At 50.6% G+C, this 21,784-nt stretch overlaps 1 protein-coding gene across 4 annotated transcripts in view; it reads left to right on the top strand.

Annotated features, from left to right (window-relative positions):
* ST3GAL2 (ST3 beta-galactoside alpha-2,3-sialyltransferase 2) overlaps positions 1-21,784 on the top strand; it is a 67,756-nt gene that overhangs the window by 13,291 nt on the left and 32,681 nt on the right. For 3 of the 4 annotated variants that reach the window (XR_004346789.1, XR_004346790.1, XM_032611917.1), the window contains exon 2: positions 18,305-19,694. Coding sequence is in view for 2 of the 4 variants with exons in the window: in XM_032611917.1 (XP_032467808.1) it covers positions 19,356-19,694 (339 nt within the window). In the remaining 2 variants the exon portion in view is untranslated. Of the gene's footprint in view, positions 1-3,566; positions 3,708-18,304; positions 19,695-21,784 lie in introns of those variants that run through there. The other variant, XM_032611918.1, reaches the window with a different exon arrangement.

Raw genomic sequence — 21,784 nt, forward strand, 5'->3', positions numbered from 1 at the left:
GAATATTAGTGACACAGGGATTCGCGGGGGCACAGGGCGGGGGTGCTTCCTGCGGGATTGGTGCTGGCAGTTGCCCTGTGGCACCAGGCTGGGCACTAGCTCAGGGCCTCTAACTGCAATTCCCAAGGTTTCTGTGGGAAAGATGACTCCAGAGGACACAGGCTGAGCAAAGGGCCCACCTCTGGGCTTCTCTCCACCTCCACTCCCGAGGGAGAGAGGGGACATTGCTCCCTTTAATCTCCTGGTCCAGGCATGGATGCAAACACCTCCTTTGTGTTTTCATTAGCATAGCTGCCACAGTCTGACCTTTCCCCAAGACGAAAGACATTACTAAGTATAAAAGGAGAACAAAGGAAAGCTAAAGATAGGGTGTATGAAGAGTAAAAACAGTCTGGCTCACAGAGGACAGGTTACTGGTTTGTTTCCAGGATTTTTGGGGTACTCTCCCCACTGGAGATACCCACCCCTAGGGCCAGCGCACCTCTGTATGCCTTTCTGCCAGAGTCTCTGGTCTCCTAGCGCTGACCTGTCTCCCTAAGGACCTCTGGGACCCATCCTGTCATGAGTCCTCTTTAGGGCAGGTGGGCCACCTCCTCTCTACTCAGGGCTGATTGGCTGTGAGGGAATGTAGCTCCTTCCCGAGGTCCCCCAGGGAATTGGCACCTACATGACTGTACCTATAACAGTGTCACCTTATTTATCCTAAGTAAGCCTTGTAACAGGGCCCCATCTCTCTTTTTTTTTTTTTTTGCGGTACGCAGGCCTCTCACTGTTGTGGTCTCTCCCGTTGTGGAGCACAGGCACCGGATGCGCAGGCTCAGCGGCCGTGGCTCACGGGCCCAGCCGCTCCGTGGCATGTGAGATCTTTCCAGACTGGGGCACGAACCCATGTCCCCTGCATCGGCAGGCGGACTCTCAACCACTGCACCACCAGGGAAGCCCGCCCCATCTCTTGACACAGCACTCAGGCCCCAGCTTAGCCCACAAGCTGCCGTAAAGGGTTGGTGGTTCTCCAGCATCTGATCTTGGCAGGAATTATACAAGTCTCACCACCAGCCTCCCTCTTCCCACTGGGCCACAAGAATAGAAACTGATAAGTTGGCCTGGTTGATGGAAGTTTTCGGGTGGGTTGGGGGAAAAGAGTGTTCTGGTTTAAAAAAAAAAAAAAAGTAAAAAGAACACTTTGAAGTCATCTAATCTTGATGAAAGAAGGAGATAAGCACCTGACCACAAAGTGGAGTTTCCAGCCTGCAGCCCCACTTCTGCATCCTGCCTGGCATGTAAGTGGTGCCCAGGATGGTGTCCACGCCCCAAACGGCTGCCTGCTGGCACGCAAGGTGCTCCCATTTCATAACCAGTGTTCAGACGAAGCAGCAAAAAAATCAGAAGTACCGCCGCCTGATAAGGAAATGTGGGGGCAGGGTGGATAGAGTAAGGGAGGTTGTCTGCCGACAGTTAACAGCCCACTGTTGCTACCCTGCCGAGGTTGGAGCCCTTTAGAGAAATTCACCGCAGACAAAGTAGGCCTCCGTGCCTGCAGCCTGGACTGTCACCTTCATGATATTGCCTGGTCCCAGAGGCTCTGACAGACTTCCCACCTGGGTGGCTTGGCTGGGCCATGAGGATTGAAGAGTTCCAGCCATAGGTTATACCAGCCCAGGGGAAGAGGTTTGCACAGTCCTGGCACTGAGGGCACAGAGCCCTGTTCTCACTTGCACCTTCAAGTGTAACGCTGGCCCTAGTGGAGTGAGTGTGCGCCCCTGACTTCCGCCGTGGGTTGGGGGACGGAAGAACCCCAGAAAGGGGGCTGCTGTGCTCCCAGAAGCACTGTTTCTGGACCTTCACATCCCAGGAGCTCTGCCAGCCTTGTCAGGGGCCAGAGCTTGCCCTGTGTATCAGAGCTTTGGGCCAGGTCCCTCCCAGTATGCCCCCCAGGAAGGGCTGGTGTTTGCCCCCAGGTTGCTGAGGGCCTGGAGTCCTACTGGGTCATGCACATACAATGACTACACAGACACCGGTCCTGCAGCCCTCCTTTCCAGCGAAGCATCAGTCACCCTGCTTCCCGGGCCCCTTTCCTGCAGGGTCACAGTGCTGGCCACTTAGGTTATGACCTCTTCCCCGGCATTCTCTGCCCCATCCCCCCATCGCACAGAGGATATGGGGATAGATGCCAGAGTTTTAAGTTGAATCCTTCAACTCTGGGCCTGGGCCAAGGCCTGGCTGGAGTTGTGAGCCACAGAGACTGTGGCCTGGAAGATTCTAGAAGCACAGCTTCTCCCTTCCCTAGGTGTGTCCTGGCAGGACTTGTGTAGACCCTAGCTCAGCCCTTCCCCATCAGCTCTCTTCAGGTGGCCAACCTTCCAATGCTTACAGAATAGGGAGGAGGACCCTGTCCAGAGCCCCATGCCACAGTGCAGTGCAGGCTGGGGAAGGGGCGAGCCAGGCCAGTGGTGGGAAACAGAAGCACCAGTCCTGCCGCTTCCCCAGTGGTGAGGGCGAGAGTTATCAGATTCAGGATTTCTTGGGGTTGCTGTCTAAGAGGGCTGGTTGGGAGTTAGAAAGGGAATGCCCTGCCTCTCTCTGCCATGTGTATGAATCTGCTCTTTTAGGAGAACATTTGCCCTTTGCCCCCAGCCCCTGGAGCTTCCTTCTCAGTCTGCATACCCTTGCCTGGGAGTATTCCAGGAAGCTGTCTGGGTGTATGGAACAGGTTTTCACAGGCTTGTCCCCTGCCACGTGGGTGTGTGGGTTGGGGAGAAGGGGGTTGAAGGTTACCCGGAGAAACCATTTACTCCTTTCTTTTCACCCATTTCTGGCAGGGACGATGGAATGCAATGAGACTCTCTTTTAAACCTTCTATCTATCAAACCTACACTAGTCCTCCCACCCCAGGGTAGAGTGTGTGTGCATTTGGGGGAGCCAACATTGCGGAGGATTGGAGTAACCCGTGTATCTGAGGAAGGAGGACTCCCATTGATAAGCGTGACTTGGACAGGAAGCATGATCCTTCTCCCCAAGGGGTCTGTAAGTTGAGGATTGACTCACCTTGTCCTTCTTGAAGCCCTCGGCTCTGCCCTCCACCCGTGTTCTAGCTGGTGGGTATTGCTCTGGTTATGCCCCTCTGAAGGCCTCTGGGATATGCTGTCACCAGCTCCCTCCTCTTTAGAGGGAGAGGCTGACAGCTGGGACCTGGGTTGCTGGTCTCTGGAGTCAGCTGCCCTTGGCATACCCCTGGAAGGGCAGCTCTCCTAGGGGAAGCCTGGCCGGCAAAACCAAGGAGCCCTGGGTGGCGGACAGACTAGAGGGGCTGGTGGGGCGTCCTCAAAACAGAGGAGTCCCATTGCTCTGCTCCTCGACAGAGCAGGAACTGCAAGGCTGGAGAGAGAAGAGCTTTGCTAAGGGGTCAGTGATGCGGCTATACAAGGAGGGAGAGGCCTGGGGCTCTTCCCATGCTGTCTGCCACTCCCCTGTGCGATAAATATTTGCTGAATGAACACATCCTTTGCTTTTCTCTTTGCTTTTCTCTTAAGATTCGAAGCATCCCCTAGGCATCCTGACAAGGTGCAGAAGGAAAAGGAGGGCCCGGCAGCTTTTCTGTGGTTCTTCATTACATCTCTGTTGTGACTGAGATCTGAATCTTAAACCATGAAGAATAGCCAAGCCTCCCACGCTTTGAACTTTATCTTTAGAGGAAATCAGAGCAGACTGTAAGCATCATGGTCTCCTGACCCTGGGTGTGGGTGGGCTAGTCAAGTTTAATTGCCTTGGAAGGGAGAGTTGGGCAATAAGGTCTAGACCTCAGCTTCTCCAGACTCCTCTCTGACTTGCCCTAGGCCACCATTTAATTCATCCTGCTCCCTGCTTCCTCCAGAAGTCCTCAAAGAAGCTTAGATTTCTTTCCCAGTCTCCTACCTTCAGGGTCTTTCACCTGTCTCCGGCCTCTCTCTCTCCCTCTTTTTTTTGGGCTCGAGCTCGGAATCTTAAGCCCTGGACTGCCAGAGAGGTCCATCTCCTGCTTCTCTTAATGTCAGAGGCTTTCAGCCCTGTAGAGGAACCCCGTTATAAACTTTGTCTCTTCTAGAATCTTTTTTTTTTTTTTCAGGACCAAGAACAGGTTTATTCAGATCCATGGTCGGTTACAAGTTTGGTCTGATTACTGGTCACAGGCCCCAAATGCCACTATTCTGAGTTTTCGTCAAAATACAAAGCCCAATACTTAGAGTTTGAAAACTTAAAAAAAGACACCAAAGACTAAGGCTTTTAAAAATCTCGGTTGAAAAGTTCTCCCGGGTGCGTTATCTGTAGAATGAAATGCGTGTGAGATGCTGTGTGTCTCTTCTAGAATCTTGCTGCCAACTTGTGTCTAGAGAGCCACAGAGGTGGCCAAGTATGGGATGGACCTCAGTGAGCTGTTTAGAACCAGCTCAGGACAGGCCTCTGTTCTGTGTAGTGTGATGAAGCCAGGGAACACGTGAGACAGGCTCCGTGACCCACAAGCTCTGCCACAGGATGGACACAGCATTGCTCGCTGTGCAGCCTGGGGGTGGGGGTCATTGGGGCAGAGCAGGCTCTGAGACTTCAGGTCTACGCTGCCCACTCCACCTCCCTGGAAGCTGCCACAGTGGGGGGTCGATGGGGTGGGCAGGCAGTGCCTGTGGTTAGGCAGGGAAGGAAGCTCTGGAGCAAGACCCTGGCGGTGCTGGCCTGGGGAATCCGGGGCTGGAGTGGGGCTGAGGGTGCTGAGGAACCTGTGTTGCCTACTCGGGGTCACGGGCCTGTAGCCCAGAAAGCTGGCCAGGCTGGGTCTTGGACTAACCAAACCGTGGCCCTCCACCTGCCCACCCCAGGAGCACAGGCACTGAGGCTGGGAGCTTTCTGGCTCTTGTCCTTCCAGAAACCCTCCAAAGTAGATGGTACTCCCATTTTACAGATCAGGGGGGCTAAATGGTTGATAGCTGACAAGCGGCAAAGCCAAAATGTGAAGCCAAGTGTTTCTAGGTGCCTTCTTCATTTTGGGAGGCTTGACTGGAAAGGGACTTTGAGCTGTGGTGGATGGTTGTGAGATCTGACAAGTCCTAGCTAAGGAGGACTTAGCCAGCAGCCTGCGGTGCTTAGGGGAGCCACCAGAGAGAGTACTGTCCCTAGCAGCCCTGGTGTGTCTCTGCTGACAGAAGCTTAAGAGCAGTCCACTTCAATTGTTCCCACCGTCCCGGCAGCTTCTCTAGCTTTTACACACTCACTCTTCTCATTGCCTCCGATTTGTGAAACCTGGTTTGTACCTGAGGCCTCGTGTGTCTTGGTGGTCCACGAGAAGTTAGAGAAAGCTTTCACTTCTAGAACGTCAAAGCTGAAAGAGTGGGGGCTGGTTATAATGATCACTTCCATCTGCATATTTATACAGTGATTTATGAAAGTGGCTTCAAAACATTTTTTCATTACCATTTATTTCTTCTGCTTATTTTTTATTATTGTTTACTTTTTAAAATTTATATGTATTTTTTATTCTGGCCATGCCGTGCGGCTTGAGGGATCTCAGTTCCCCAACCAGGGATTGAGCCCAGGCCACGGCAGTGAAAGCTCCGAATCCTAACCAGTGGACCACCAGGGAACTCCCCTCTTCTGCTTCTTATAACCCTGGGGTTATGTAGAGAGGTGATATTCAGTTGGACAAAATTTTTTTTCATTTTTATTTTATATTGGAATGTAGTTGATTTACAGTGCTGTGTTAGTTTCAGGTATAGAGCAAAGTGATTCAGTTATACATATACAGGTATCTATTCTTTTTCAGATTCTTTTCCCATATTATCACGTAGTATTGAGTAGAGTTCCCTGTGCTATACAGTAGGTCCTTGTTGATTATCTGTTTTATATATAGTAGTGTGTATATGTTAATCCCAACCTCCTAAATTATCCCTCCCCGCCATGGACAAGTATTTTTTGATGCCTGCTATATGAAGGCCAATGCTAGATAGTGAATTAAATAACATGGTGTCTGTACACTTAGAGCTTAAGTGAAGGAGATAAACATGTCTGTGTCTTTTTAAGTTTCGTGTAGGATATTAATAAATATGGGCCAGATTTGGCCTGTGGTCCAAATTAGCTCATAACCCCTGGAGGGTAGGACACGGTGAGAGATGAGGCTTCGGAGGGTGGCCCGGTTTGGGGATCTCTGGATGCTGTGTGAAGGAGCCTGACCTTGGCCCCAGGACTGAGAGAGCTGCATCTCCATCTCATAAGCTTTTGAACGCAGGAAGCTGATGAGTTTGTTAAGTCCGAAATGCCACATGGCTAAAGAGGCAATGGAGAATATAATCTAGAATCTAGGGTAGAAGGGCAGGCTCTTGATTTGGAGGGGGATGGGGCACCATAGAGAGGCAAAGGAGAAAAAGGGCTGAGGGCCAAACCTTCAGAATCTATTAGCAGCTGAAAGAAACAAGCAAGGAAGGGTCTGAGCCAAGAAAGCTGATTGTGATGGCTTGGAAGTCAAAGTGGTGGTCAGCAGGAACAAGTAGGAGATAATCAGAGAGGAAGAGGCTGGAGGTGGGATAGCCTTCCTCTGATGGTCCAAGAACCTTGGCCTGGAAAGAAAAAGTGGCTAGCTGCCTGGTGATAGCCTGGACTCGAATGTGGCTCCTGAGTTCACTGCTGTTCTGATGTAATTGAAACTAAAGGCTGGGCCTGCTGCAGGTGGGCTGGGGACTTGAAGAGAGTCGGATGGACCTTTTATCAAGAGTGTCCATGTGGCCAGTATGCATGTTTCCCCAGCCAGGTGCAACACTGGGAAATGCTCAAGTGGTGTGGAAGAGGGGCTGAAGGCAGGGCTGGCCTTCCTCAGTGAAGACCTGGTCAGACCACATCTGAAAGATCCTATTTGCATGTCTGCCCACCCCTGCCTCCATCCCATGGTGGACTGGAATGAAGATGGGGTGGGGATGGGAGAGCAGTTTTAATTGGAACTTTTGATCAGCTTACCCCAGGCTCAGTCGGCTTCGCTCAGTGTATTGGCTGGAGTTCTGTGAATCTCGTTAGAGATGGTTTGATATACCTTCTCAGGAGACTGGTATTGGCAGCGATTCCCAGTTCCTTGGTATAAATAGTTTAATCCAACTCATCCAGTCAAGATGGCACTGTAAATTTATACTCTAAACACATGGCAGTAATACATAAAAAGACAAAATGGGGCTTCCCTGGTGGCGCAGTGGTTGAGAATCTGCCTGCTAATGCAAGGGACACGGGTTCGAGCCCTGGTCTGGGAGGATCCCACATGCCGCGGAGCAACTAGGCCCGTGAGCCACAACTACTGAGGCTGCGCGTCTGGAGCCTGTGCTCCGCAACAAGAGAGGCCGTGATAGTGAGAGGCCCGCGCACTGCGATGAAGAGTGGCTCCCGCTTGCCCCAACGTCTAAAAAATAAATAAATAAATAAAAGAAAAAATGCTGAAAACATAGTCATGTACTCCCCCTCCCTGCCCACACAAAATGATAAACATCCCTGTGATGAGAAATAGAGCAAGAACACACAGGGGAGAGCAGGGCAGAAGCTGCAGGCCTGCTGGTCTCTGAGACTGGATGCAAGAAGAAGTGGCTAGAAATCTGGGGTAACAGAGCTATGGAGTGCTCAACACAAAGCATGGAATTAGAGCTGGTCTACTGCTCGAACCCAGGGGCTGGGAAAACAGTTGCTCTCACCCATTTCCTGGGGCTATGGCTTATCATGAAGATGCTTACCTAGGGGGACAGAACATTAGAGCCTGGACCTAAGCTGAGCTGGTACTACAAGATATAATTCTAGACCAGGAGACCCAAAGGACCTGGGGAGGCAAAGGTGAAAACCCCCAGATAGGGGAGGGATGAGCTTATATATTCAGAAACATGTAAGGAAAACTAATATGAAGAAAGAACAAAAGCAAAGAAAAAGTTACCCCAGAAGAAATGAAAATAACAGAGTAATCAGAAAATATCTTTAATAGAAATAGGTTAAGGATCCTCAAAGAGATTAGGGAAACAGGAGATTCATTAAAGGAAAGAAAGGGAAGTTGTAAAAGAAACAAGAATATGTGAATATGAAAATTTTAAATTAAAAATTCTAGCAGCAAAAAATAGTGTAATTAGAATTTGAAACAATGGATAGCTGTAGCCTGGACATATAGAACTCACGAATTGGAAGCTAATGCTGAGGAATTAATCTAGAATGCAGCACAGACATGGAGGACATGTGACAGGCTTTAGCACAAGTCTAGTAGGAATTCCAGATATGAGTCAAGGAAATGGCAAAAAAATATTTGAAGTGATAATGGCTGAGAATTCCAGAATTGAAGAAACAGCACGAATACCAAACAAAATAAATAACTAGATATAGTGAAACTGCAGATAAGAATAAAGGGAAAATATGGGAATTCCCTGGTGGTCCAGTGGTTAGGACTCTGTGCTTCCACTAGAGGGGGCACGGGTTTGATCCCTGGTCAGGGAACTAAGATCCTATATGCCACGTGGCGCAGCCAAAATAAAAGAAAAGAATAAAGGGAAAATATTTAAAACTACCAGAGAAATAACAGAATTCAGAGAAACAACAGTGAGACCGACAGACAACATTTCATCAACATTAGATGCCAGAGATGATAGAGGACTATCTTAGGGAAACTAGAATTCTATATCCAGTTATCATTCAAGAATGAGGTGAAATAAAGATATTTTTGGATATGCTAAGACAGTTTTATCTATAGATCCTGGCTAAAAGAACTACTAAAGGTATACTTCAGTAAGAAGAAATCTCGGGGGAAGGAGGAGGTTGCTAGCACCAGCATTGAGTGCAGAAATTGAAATAGTATGTTGGTAAATTTAACTATAGACAGTATATCTGGATGCTTAAGTCACTCAAAGTGACTTAAACTCTAGAAAATATTTAATTAGCTTATAATGAGAAGTGTGGAGGTAGGGAGTGCCAGGGTTGGGGCAGTGGTCTAATATTGACATGAAGAACCCTGGATCATTCCATTGTTCTGCTGTGCCATCTTAAGGGTATAAGATCTTTCTTCTCATGGTTGTGAGATGGCTGCTGCTGCTCTAGGTAACATATCATCACCCTATAGCTTCCCAAGCAGGAAGGCAGGGAGATGCTAAGAGAAAGGAAGCTTTCTAATGTGCCTCTTTTTTGGGAAGGAGAATCTGTCCAAGAAGCCCCCAGCAGACATCTCCTTATGTCTCATTGGCCCGAGCTGGTTCGTTCTTACACCAATTCCTGGTAAAAGGGAACAGGCTTACTGTGGTTGGCTTTGACCAGGCTTGCCTCATCTCCTGGGACTGGGTTCTTTGCTACCTGAGCAAAATCAGGATTCTGTTGGCAGGAAAGAAGGGGGAGTGGCTGCTGGTAGGCAACCAACAGTGTCTGCCACAGATAGCAAAACACACAAACAGAAATCCAGTGTCTAGTTTGTTTTTTAATTTTACAAAAGGAAAACTAAAATTGTTCACCACATTATCAAGGAAGAATAAGGTAAAGTAAGGAAGGGAATTTCATTGTTAAATCACATCAAGTTTCTGCCTTGTTAAACAGAATAGTACTGCTGAAAACGGTAGACCTCATTAGGACAATGTATATATGCTAACAATTTAAGATAACCACTAAAAGAAGAGGAATATAATTTCCAAGCCAGGAGGGAAAAAAGTGGTGGGAGTAGGGGTAGTGTGTCAGTCCAACAAGTCAGGAAAAGAAAAAAGAACTAAAGGAAAACTAGTGAAGAGAAAACAAAGGTAGTAACATGAGTCCAAATACCTAAGGGTAAAGGGTTATACTCATGTGTTAAAGAGAAAAAAAACTACCAGACTGGATAAAATGCAAATAAGAAGTGGTCTGGAGCCTGGAGAGACTGGTCAGTGGACACAGGGGCTTAACAGGAACCGCCCTGGCCTTCATCATACAGGTGGTTCTGTTCTTTTTTCTTTTTTTTTTTCTTTTTTTGCGGTACGCGGGCCTCTCACAGCCGTGGCCTGTCCCGCTGCGGAGCACAGGCTCCGGACGCGCAGGCTCAGCGGCCACGGCCCACGAGCCCAGCCGCTCTGCGGCATGCGGGACCCTCCCGGACCGGGGCACGAACCAGTGTCCCCAGCATCGGCAGGCGGACTCCCAACCACCGCGCCGCCAGGGAAGCCCGGTTCTGTTCTTTAAATAACTTTCTATTTATTCCTCGCCCCATCTCCCTGCCTCTTCTCAACAGTTTCTGTCTGGCTTTGCCTTGCTACTGAGACGGTCGGTATTGTTTTCTGGATCGCCCCCTGCCTACTGTAGATATATATAACAAATTCCTGGACTCCTCCCCTGCGCCCAACATCAACAAATCACACTGGGACTCCTTTAAGGGGCAGGTGTGGTACAGAGCTGGGACCCCACATCCCAGCTGCCCCACCCTCTCCCCGTGCCTTAGAGCCCAGCATTCCTCCCCTTAGAGCCTGTTTCTTAGGGTGCAACATCGATCCGCTTGCGATGAAGACTGATGGTTTATTTCGCTGGGACTTATTTGAAAGTTAGCCAGAGTGATGATCATAGGCTGGAAGAAATGTTAGCTCTTGCTTTCTGGTTTCCTGGCTGCCAACTCAGGACAGCGTCAGAAGTTCTGGAGCTGAGATTTCGGACTCGACATCAAGGCAAAGTGAGGTGTCCTGCAGGAAGACACTGCCAGAGGGGTTGTAACTGGGGAGCGAGGAGGCCTGAGTCAGTAGGATAACTGAGGGGTGTGTGCCGGAGGGTGGTGCCAGCATTTTGCAATGTGATGACTTCAGTCAGCCAAGCATGCAGAGGTGAAGCAACCAGTTCTCAGACACATCAAGCATGTGCCTCTCTGGGCTTCAGTTGAGTGTGAGGGAGGGGCTGTCAGGTCTCTTCTTCCAGATAATGACTGACACCCCAGGGCGTCTTCTGGTGTCGGCTGTTGCCACACCAGCAAGCAGGGAGTTTGCTGGGTTACTAGGTTGGCAAGGTTCTGGGACACAGGGAACCCTTTGATGGTTGTGCCCCAGTTAGTGGGAAAAGCCTCTCTGGAAGGCAGTGGGAGCTTTTGGAAGGAGCACTGGCCTTGGAGCCATCAGACCTGGAATGATATTAAAGCTCTGTCACTTATCGCCTGGCTGACCTGTTTCAGCTGTCTTGGGACTTTTGTGAATACCAGATGAGAGGCTATGCCTGCAAATGCTTAGAAACTCATAAAACACCATGCAATGTGAGTACTAATCTGTGGTTTGATGCCTTTACATTGAGGCTCTGGGACACGTCCTTAGGCTTTGTGTCAGTGGGAGGAAAGAGGGTGCTTATCAGCGTCTTGGGCTGGGATTTTTTTCTTTCTCTCCACCCCCTCCAGATTCAAGCAGTCTCCCTCCCCCCATCCTCTGCTCTTTATTTTGACGTTTCTTTTCTCTGCCTGCCAAGAAGATTGTGTTCAGCTGCGCTGGTCTGAGGCTGTGCTGTATCCTGTGCCTCATTAGGTTAATTTGATGGGTTGTCTCCTGGGAACTGACCAGAGACTGGTTCTAAAACCATGCTAGCCTCCAAAACCCGGTTCCGTCCATTCTCCTTTGGGGCAAGCTTTGCTGCTCAATCCCATACGCCTGCTTTTCCTTTCTTCCACCTGCAGGCTGGCCAGGGCCTCCTTCGGTTTCCCTTGTTTCCTTGTATTAGCACAGTTATTCAAGCATGCATCCCCTGATTGGTAGAAGGCTCTAGGGAAGACCATCCGTTCTCCAAGGCTGCCCCTGACCTTCTGGATTCTGCTCTCCAGTTCCTCTGTTCAGCCTCAGCATTTTGAGCTCGGCCAGCCATTCAGGGAGTATTTATCGTTAAGTGGTCTCACCAAATTTGCTAAATTTGTAACCACAAACCTCTCAGAAGACTCTAGTATTGCCTTGCCTCCCACTAAATTTACCTCCTTACTCTCCTTCTCTCTTAGAGGACTGTTTCACATCTGATCTCTGTAAATCTCCAACCCCAGCAATAAAGATGCATCCCTCCCTGTGCCTGTGCCCATTCTCTGCTTCACCTTCTGCTAGGCAGGTCAACCCTTTCCATGCGGGCACTGGCTCCCCCCACCCTCTGCCCCGTTCTTGCTGCTTAGGAACTCTGCTGCTGTTTCTTTTTTATTTATCTATTTATTTATTTTGGCTGCGTTGGGTCTTTGTTGCTGTGCTTTCTCTAGTTGTGGCTTTCTATAGTTGCGGCGAGCGGGGGCTGCTGTTCCTTGCGATGCACAGGCTTCTCATTGTGGTGGCTTCTCGTTGCAGAGCACGGGCTCTAGGCTTGTGGGCTTCAGTAGTTGCGGCACATGGCCTCAGTAGTTGTGGCTCGCGGGCTCTAGATTCCATTGTATGGATATTTGACATTTTGTTTATTCATCAGTTGATGGAACTTTGAGTTCTTTCCACTTTGGAGCTGATATGAATAATGCTCCTATAATCGTTTGTGTACGTGTTTTTATGTGATATATATTTTCCTTTCTCTTGGGTATAGACCTAGGATTAGAATTGCTGAGTCATACGGTAACTCTTTGTTTAACCTTTTAACTGCCAGACTGTTTTCCAAAGTAGCTGCACCATTTCACATTCTCACCAGCAATGTATGAGAGTTACAGTTTCTCCATATCTTCACTAATAATTTTTATTATCTGTCTTTTTGATTATAGCCATCCTAGTGAGCAGGATGTGGTGTCTGATTGTGGTTTTGATATGTATTTCCCTGATAACTCATGGTGCTGAGCACCTTTTCACCTGCCTGTTGGCCACTTCTCATCCAGTCAGGTGTTCACCCCCTCCAAACCTCTGGATCAGCCATTGTGAAGGTTACTGCTGACAGCCTTCTCTTATCTATGCCAGGCCTTCCGTCAATAATTTCTTCTGGTCCTGTAGTTTTAAGAATGAACTGTGCTCTGATGACTCTCAGATGTATCCCTCCAGCTCTGACCTCATCCATGAGCTTCAGACATCTGTGTCCTGCTGCCTATTGCCATTTCCACCTGGACATTTAAAGGGCATCTCAAATTTAACCTGTTGTAAACAGAACTCTTGTTTTTTTTTTTTCTTACCCAAACCCATTTCTCTCCTGACTTTTCTGTATGAAAGAATGGCACCCCACACACACACACCAGGTTGCTTGGGCCACCAGACCCTGTGCCCCGGGTTCAGTCTTCCTCTCCTACCTACCACCCTCCATCTCACCCATCAGTTAAACCCTTCAGAATACATGCAGCTGCTTCTCACCACCTCCACTGCCTGCGATATTGAAGTAGCTTCTCTGTGGTCCCCTGCTAGTGTTACACAGCAGCCAGAGTAGTCCCTTAGCAAAAAATGTTTTAACCTAAAAAAAAAAAATTAGAATTTATAATGAAATACATCACACATTCAGAATAGTATATATCATATAAATTCCTTAAAGACTGGGCCTCACTGGTGGCACAGTGGTTGAGAGTCCACCTGCCGATGCAGGGGACACGGGTTTGTGCCCCGGTCCGGGAAGATCCCACATGCCGCGGGGCGGCTGGGCCCGTGAGCCATGGCCACTGAGCCTGCGCGTCCGGAGCCTGTGCTCCGCAATGGGAGAGGCCACAACAGTGAGAGGCCTGCGTACCGCAAAAAAAAAAAAAAAATTCCTTAAAGAATAAAAATTCTAAATACTCTGTTTCTACTATCTGGATTAAAGAGTAATACATTCCCCAGTACTTCTGAAGCTCCTATAGACCCTTCTTCTTGTCTCATCTACCTTCTTCCCATCCAGGGGAATTTCCTGGATTTTACAGTGTTTCCCTGATTTTATCTGTTGTTTTATCATCTATGTGTATAGAGGCCTTAAAACAATTTCTTGCTTAGCTTTGCATACTTGTGAACTTTTCATGAACTCATACTGTAAGTATTCACCCCTGACTTATTCTTTTTGTTCAACATATAGTTTTTTGGTCATATTCATTCCTGTTTATGTATGAAACTGGAGTTCATTCATTTTTACTGTATTACGTGAATGGACCACAATTTATCCATCCTATTCTGATGGACATTTGAGTTGTTTGCAGTTTTCAGCTATTACCCGGTGCTGCCTTGAGCATTCTCATATGTCTCTTGGTACACGTGTTCACGTGTATCTACTTGTAGAAATACTAGAGTTTACTACATACCCACCGGGATGCCTAAAATTAAAAAGATAGCAGATATCCAGGACATGGAACAAATGGCACTCTCCTATGTTACTGGTGGAAACATAAAATGCTACAGCCACTTTGGACAACTATTGGATAATTTCTGGTAAAGTTAAACATACTGGTGTATGTACCCTATGGTCCTGTAATTCCACTCCCAGGTATTTACCCCAGAGAAATGAGAGTATGTGTCCACAAGGTGAGTTGTACAGAAAAGTCAGGGCAGTTTTATTCATAACAACCAAAAACTAAAAACAACTCAACTGTCCAAACGTGGAAAAGAATAAACTACTGATACACACAGCATGGACGAATCTCCAAAACATTGTGCTGAGCAAAAGAAGCCAGCCAGGCAGGAGTGTTTATATGAAGTTCAAGAACAAGTAAACCTAATCTATGGTGACCGGACTCAGCAAAGTAGTATAGCAGTGAACGATGACCGGGAAGGAGCACAAGGGAACTTCCGGGGTTGTGGGGTGGTGGTGGAAATGCTCTGTATTTTATACTGGGTGCTTACACACGTGAGTAAACATGCATCACGCTCTACATTGAAAGACTTCTGCATCCTATTATATGTGAATTAAACCTCAATGAGAAAAACAGGTTGTCCCAAGTAGCAGCACGATTTTGGGGGAAAATGAAACAATGTATTCAACTAGTTGTCAGGGTTCAACTTAAGCTTTAAATCTGCTTAATAGGAGAAGCAGGCTGAACTCACCAGCTTTATAATTCATTAATTCTAAATATTCAACCTTTGGGTGAGAAACCATTCATTCCCACCCAAACTAGGAGGACTACATTTTCTGAGGATGTCTTCTCACATGGGACATCACAAAATAAATTAGCTCAGGACAAATGGGGGAACTTTCTAATCTCTCATTGTGTCCCCAGTGTTCCATCTTTTTCTGTGAGAAAGATGTTTTTAAATTTTTCTTTAAAAAGAAATACTGCTGGGATATACTTATGTCCATATTTTTAAAGTAATGCCAAATTAGCCTCCCAAGCATTGTACCAATTTATTTTCTCACCAATGGTGAGTGAGTGTTCTTGATACTCTGCATCCTCTCTAAACTCTTAGTACTGTTAGTTTTAAAAAATTTGCTCCAAGGGTCCATTTTAAAATATAAATCAGGTCATGACACATCCCTCCCCAAAACCCTCCCATCAGATTAATAATAAATCCTAATCCCTTCAAAGGCCTCTGTGTCCGGGCCCCTTGTGCCTACCTCTCCGACACCCTCCCCAGTTTTGCTGGCCTTCTTGCCATGCTTTTTTTTTTTTTTTTTAATTAATTAATTAATTTTGGCTGTGTTGGGTCTTCATTGCTGCGTGCGGGCTTTCTCTAGTTGCAGCGAGCGGGAGCTACTCTTTGTTGCGGCGTGCAGGCTTCTCATTGCAGTGGCTTCTCTTGTTGCGGAGCATGGGCTCTAAGCGTGCAGGCTTCAGTAGTTGTGGCTCGCGGGCTCTAGAACACAGGCTCAGTAGTTGCGGCGCACGGGCTTAGTTGCTTCGCAGCATGTGTGATCTTCCCGGACCAGGGCTCGAACCCGTGTCCCCTGCACGGGCAGGCGGATTCTTAACCACTGCGCCACCAGGGAAGCCCCTCTTGCCGTGTTTTTCACAGGTCAGTCTGTTTCCTCCTTGTGTACTCTGTTCCCTCTCACAGCACCCTGTAACTTCCCTGTCATGGCACTTTGTAATCCCCTGTGCCTTGCCTTTGTATTTGCCGCTAGACCAGAAGCTCCATTAGGACAGGACGCGTGTTTACTGTCCCACACTAGCACCCCCAGCCCTGCGCCGGCCCATTAAGTATCTGTCGAATGAATAAGTAAGCCAGCACCAGCCAGGTGGCCCTGGAAGACTGGCCTGCTTCCCTCTGTGGGCACCAGAGGTGGGAGCTGATGCCCAAATGTGTGCCCTTCCCCCGACTCTTTTACATTGGGGTTTGCATGGGCTTAAAGTGAAAGATCAGAGCAGCTGTGAAAAGGAGAAATGAGAATTAGGCATTGGCAACTGGAGGGCACAGGGAGTACCCCAGAGCAAATGACGTGCATAAAAGCTCTTAACCAGGTGACTTCTGGGATTCGGGGTGCATGTCTGGGGCCTCTGACCGTTCTTGCTGCGTTCTGCCCTGTGCCCTCAGCACACGTTCCCAGAAGCAGCCCAGCCTTGGGATTTCCAGAGCAAAGGCTTTTGCCGGTGACCCTTGTTTGGGAAGACCTTCTCTGCTCTTCCCAAACACAGTGACGAAACTGGGGCTTTTCCTCCCCTGACAAGGCAGCCGGTTACGTCAGATGCCCCCTTTGTTGAGACTGCAAGGAGTTACAGTCTTCCCCAACGTGAGAGATGTTTCCTTCAGAGCCTCCTGTGCCGGTTTCTGCCCAAGTCCGCCTTTGGGGGCCACAGTGGGCCACGCACCAGAAACCAGGTCTCCCCAGCCAGGCTCCTTGCAGCATCCCTTGCTCAGCCTGGAAAGTCACCACCTCCTGGGCCGCTTGCCTCATGGCTGGCTCTCCTCAGGTCACAGGATGCTGGGAGCAAGACCCTGCAAAACGGAGTTCTTTTCCTTAGATGTTGGTCATGGATATGAGCAAAGAGAGGCCTAGAAGAGACAGTGACCTGGCTTCTATTTACAGACAGCGCCACCAAAGGCTGTGCATGGAGTCCGGCATGCCAAAGGGTGCAGTAGAACCTTTGGAAGGAGCACGCTGGACCAGTGCCACCGGGTCTGTGGGTTAGAGCTGGGAGCCCCGGTGAGGCCTGTGGACGAAGCTTCACTCTTGACCCTGGGAAGCCGGCTTCTGTGTCTCTTTGCCTCTTACCCTGGAGCCTCTGGGTAGTTGAAGGAACCCATGGGCTTCTTTCTACGCCCTGGCCAGTCACAGGCTTTGGAACTGGATAGACCTGGACTCAAATCTCAGCTACACTCAGGAGGTTTCGACTAGGCAAGTTCCTTCACGTCTGTGAGCATTGTTTCCCCACCCAGAATAATGTCTCCTTATTGGAACGTGTTAGTTCTGTTCCCTGATGGCTTTGTGGTTTGGCTTGGCCCCAGAAATTGGAGCTGCCATAAACGGAGGGGGCGGCAGAGGTTCTTGAACATAGAGCCTGAGATGCCTACTGTGCAGCTGGTGGCAGCAGCCAGAGTTGCTGGAGGAGCTGGCTGGAGCTGGAGCTTTCCGAGCGCAGCTGTGAGGCCCAGGGGCCGGGTCAGAGCCAGGGCTGGCTGGAATTGGACAGGAGCTGGTGGGGTCACGCAGGCCTCTAGGATTAAGTGCTCCCCGTGACATGGAGCCAGGGCCCGGGGGCTCCACTCTCAGCTTTGTCCCTGACTCTCACCCTGGCTCCCTAGCACGTGGCACGGATTCAGGCTCCTTTCCTTAGGGTGGATCCCCACAGCACCCTGCTGCCTCTTCTCCCTGCTCTTGCCCAGGGCAGCACAGGGGCTCAGGCTGTCAGTAGCCCATGGCATTTATTTGGTAACCTGCAGAGGAAGGCAACTGTCCAGAGGGCTGAGTGGTGGTGGTGCTGAGCGTCCTGACACGGTCAGGTTCTCTCCCTGACACCAGAGCTGGAAGGATTGTTAATGAATCACGCAGCTAACCCAAGAATGCTTCATCTGTAGCCCACACTACAGAGGGGAGAGGGCAAATCCCAGGGCTCAGGTCAACCGCCCCCCTCACTTTGGGGGGGCTTCTCTACCTCTTCTCAGGGGTAGAGAACACCTGGGCAGGGGCTCATATCTGCAGTCCCCTACCATCTTTTCTCTGGGCCATTTTCTCTTAAGTTTCCTGAAATTAACCTCATATCGCTGGAATAGGAACTTCCTAAACCTGGCTTTTCCAGTGACTTGCCCTGTGGCTCTAGGGAAATCACTTTCTGTCCTTGTTTACCTTCTGGCTAATGAGTCTGAGGGTGGCTGGCTAACCTGGTCTTTAGAGGCCCGAGTTAAGGAGAGCAGAGTGATTCTGTCTGCAGTTAGAGGGAAGAGCCCTTTCTCTTGTCCACCCTTCAGTTAAGTGGGCATCTCCTCTACTGCCAGCTCTGTCCCCTCTGGGACTTGGGGGCAGGGCTGGGGGAGAGCACGTGTGCATGTGCGATCTGTCTGCACATTATTTTTCCTTTCTGCAATTTCAGAGTCATGCTGCGGCAGCCTGGCGCCTGACGAGTGAGGGGAACCTGCCAGGGGATTACTGCTAGCTCAAGGCAGGACAGAGGCCTCAGGGGAGCGGAGATGGGCAGAGCAGCCTCCAAGCCTGGGCCAGCAGCACCAAGACGGAGGCCTGGGCCCTGGCCTGGAGCTCGGCTCACACTTGCTCAGCTGACCCTGATGGCGTTCGAAGCAACACCCTGCTGAGAAGCGGCTGTTCCCAGGCCCCAGAAGACCTCAGAGCAGGAGCTGGAGTTTGACCACCCCTACACAACTGCGTTGGGGCTGCGACCGTCGGGGCAAGGGGCTGGCGCCTCGGATGGGAAGTAGAAGGGCAGAACCTAACGCCAGGAGGATCTTGGTCTCTGAAGAGTTTTCTGGAACCCACGGAGCTTCGTGGGTTTCTTCTCTCTGGATTGGGGCTTGGTTCCCTCTCCTCCCCTGGCAGAGGCGTTGGGCCCTGAGGGCCAACTGAGAGAGGGAAGACTCTTAAATGAAATTCAGGCTGCCTGAAGCCCACGTGCTCTCTGCTATGGTTGGGGTTCAAGGGCTTCCCTGCTGCAGGGGACGAGGGGCCACCTCGGCATCTGCTCATGAGCCACAAGGACCCCGAATGCTCCAGACTGGATCGTTTCAAGCCGCCAAAGAGGGGGACTCCCACAGCTGGCAGCCAGCAACCCCAAGGGACTAGAGGGCTGGGATGGACTGACCTCCCCCTTGCCAAGGCTCTGGGAGAAGCAGAGCCTCTGTGGCCCAGCTAGTGACGGAGAGACCCAATGAAGCCATAAGCAGGGCCAGGCGGCTCAGGGACAGGGGAGCCACTGTTGCCGACGTGCTTTCTCCTGACCCTGAGGGAGGGCGTGGTGTGGGACCTGCCCCTGTCCCCTCTCTGGCACTTGCCCATATGCCCTTTGCGCGTGGTGCCAGAACAAGCAGGCTACGCTGTGGCTGGCCCATCAGCGGGCTGGGAAAGGAGTGGCCACGGTGACACCTGCCTGACTGCCGGGCTGAGGCCCCAGCTCCCCGGGGCGCCGAACCATGAAGTGCTCCCTGCGGGTGTGGTTCCTCTCCGTGGCCTTCCTGCTGGTGTTCATCATGTCACTGCTGTTCACCTACTCCCACCACAGCATGGCCACCCTGCCCTACCTGGACTCGGGCGCCCTGGACGGGACCCACCGGGTGAAGCTGGTGCCCGGCTACACCGGCCTTCAGCGCCTCAGCAAGGAGGGGCCCGCCGGCAAGAGCTGTGCCTGTCGCCGCTGCATGGGCGACGCCGGCGCCTCTGAGTGGTTTGATAGCCACTTCAACAGCAACATTTCCCCGGTCTGGACCCGAGAGAACATGGACCTGCCCCCAGAGGTCCAGCGGTGGTGGATGGTGAGAAAGCTGTGGCCCTTCCTGCCTCCCCTTTGCTGCCTCCTCTCCGGGGATCTGTCCCCCCATTTGGGAGTCACCCTTAGAGCCCCCTCTTGGATTGGGGCTGTCTGTCTTCTGGCCCCCAGAGCCTTGACAAAGTGTGAGGTTCACTGGACCAGAGCCAGCTCCTAGGATCACAGATTGTGAAGGGGGAGCGAGCTTTGGCCTGGAAAGAAAGAGAACTAATATTTTCTAGTGCCTGGAGAGGCCAAACATAGACCAGAGATGCCTTGCTGGGCCAGGGAGGTGAAATAGACAGGAGAAACAGGTTCCCCAGGGAGAAGATGGTGAGAAGTGAGCATGGCAACAGGAAGAAGGCCTGCCCTTTATAAAGGAGGCAGCGGCTCAGCTCCAGTGATTGTTGCTATGCAGGCAGTATCCTAATTTGTAGATGTTTGCTCAAAATAATTTGAAACACCACGCCACTCACTTGGTTCCTTCCAATTGCTGGAAAAGCCTTTCTTCTGGGTTGGGATAGGAAAGCATCAGCAACTCCTCTGGGGGCTAAGGGAGGTGAAGGGGAGGGGATGGGGGGACAGGTGTACCCAAGCCTCCCCATTCTTCCGGATCCTGTCACCTTGCTGCTGCTTTAGCTCCTTTCACCTTGTCCCTGTCATCTCTGGAGCGTCACTCCCTAGGCTTTGCCGGGGCCATCTGGTTGCCACACATGTCAGAGGTGGAGCAGCGTCAGTACTTGACCCGGGGGGGACCTGCAGGCTGCAGGCATTTCCTGCTGGGGGACTTGGGAGGCAGCTCATGGTCCCTGGTTTCCCCAGCTGGCAAAGGGGGAGGGTGATGACTCTCCCTTTTTCTCACAGTTAGGACAGCTGTGAGGATGAGCTCCTGCAATCAGGCTTCTCAGAGCAGCTCAGAGATCCTGCTTCCCAGCCCGGACTCTCAGAGTCCCTAAGGATGGGGAGTCTACAGAGCAGGAGTCACCAGGAGCCACACACGCCCTTCGCATGACAGCCTGGAGCCCTTGAAGGGTCCTGCCCGTTGCTCATAGTCACACCCTTCATTTTACAGGGAAGATAGAGGTTCAGAGAGTGCCCTGAGCTTGCCTCGGTCATAGGTCTCAGTGGTGGCCACGAAGAGCCAGAACAGGCCTCTGGGCAGGGGTGGACCGAGAGGCAGGCCAGGCCCCCTGTCACGGGGGTGGAACTCAGGGCTGTTTAAGCCCCGGAAGCCACCTCTCTGCTGCTCCCCACAGCCACCCTCTTTTGCTGTGAACTTAGAAATTCTTGTCTCAGGGCTAAGCTGCTTCTCCACACTGAGTTCATGTTCTTGTGCTCAGGGGCCCTTCCTATGCTCAGAGAAGAGGCAGAGAAGCAGGCCCACCCATCCCCTCCATGCATTCTGTCCCCTGAGCAGCTCCTGCTTAGCCACAAACCTGCAGCGTTGCCGCTAGGACCATAGAGCATTTTAAAGCCCTTACAGATGGTGGCCCAGGGGCCGAATCCAGCTCACTCAGTGTTCTTAAACTATTTGCATGAGTTACCATCATTTAGGACCTCTGTTTTTTCAGCTTCTCTTGAGAAACCAGAAAATCTGGTCCTTCTGGGCTGACAATCCCACAAGGTGACAATTGGTTGGAGCCACCCCTTTTCGATGGGAGCTCCTGTTGGCTGTAGGCCCCACCTGCCTCTTCACTCCTGCACGTTACCTGCCTGGCACTATAGGCGTTTAAGTGCTGCCCTGGCCTCATTTCATGGTCTCTTGCATCACTGGTGGTGGGAGGTGCAGGGGACCGGTTTCATTCCAGCTGTTCTGACTTTGAAAGAATATCTGTACCTCTTTGCCTTTTCCCCAGGGCTCAGGGCTCCGGATATCCTGTGGATCTTGCCTGGAGTTTCAGGCTGAGTCCCAGGGGCGCCCCCTGCAGGCTGCTTGGGAATAAGCCCCTGAAGCTCCCCGGGGCTTTCCACATTAACTGCACCTCAAAATGACTATGAGACTAAGAGCTGCCCCGAGAGGACAGCAGAGCAGGGGCCTCTCTGCTTCGCGGCACAGGCCTGCAGACCCCTGGAGAAGGTGTTGAATAGCACCTTGAT

This window comes from Phocoena sinus, chromosome 19 (assembly GCF_008692025.1).
Source record: "Phocoena sinus isolate mPhoSin1 chromosome 19, mPhoSin1.pri, whole genome shotgun sequence".
Classification (NCBI taxonomy): domain Eukaryota; kingdom Metazoa; phylum Chordata; class Mammalia; order Artiodactyla; family Phocoenidae; genus Phocoena; species Phocoena sinus.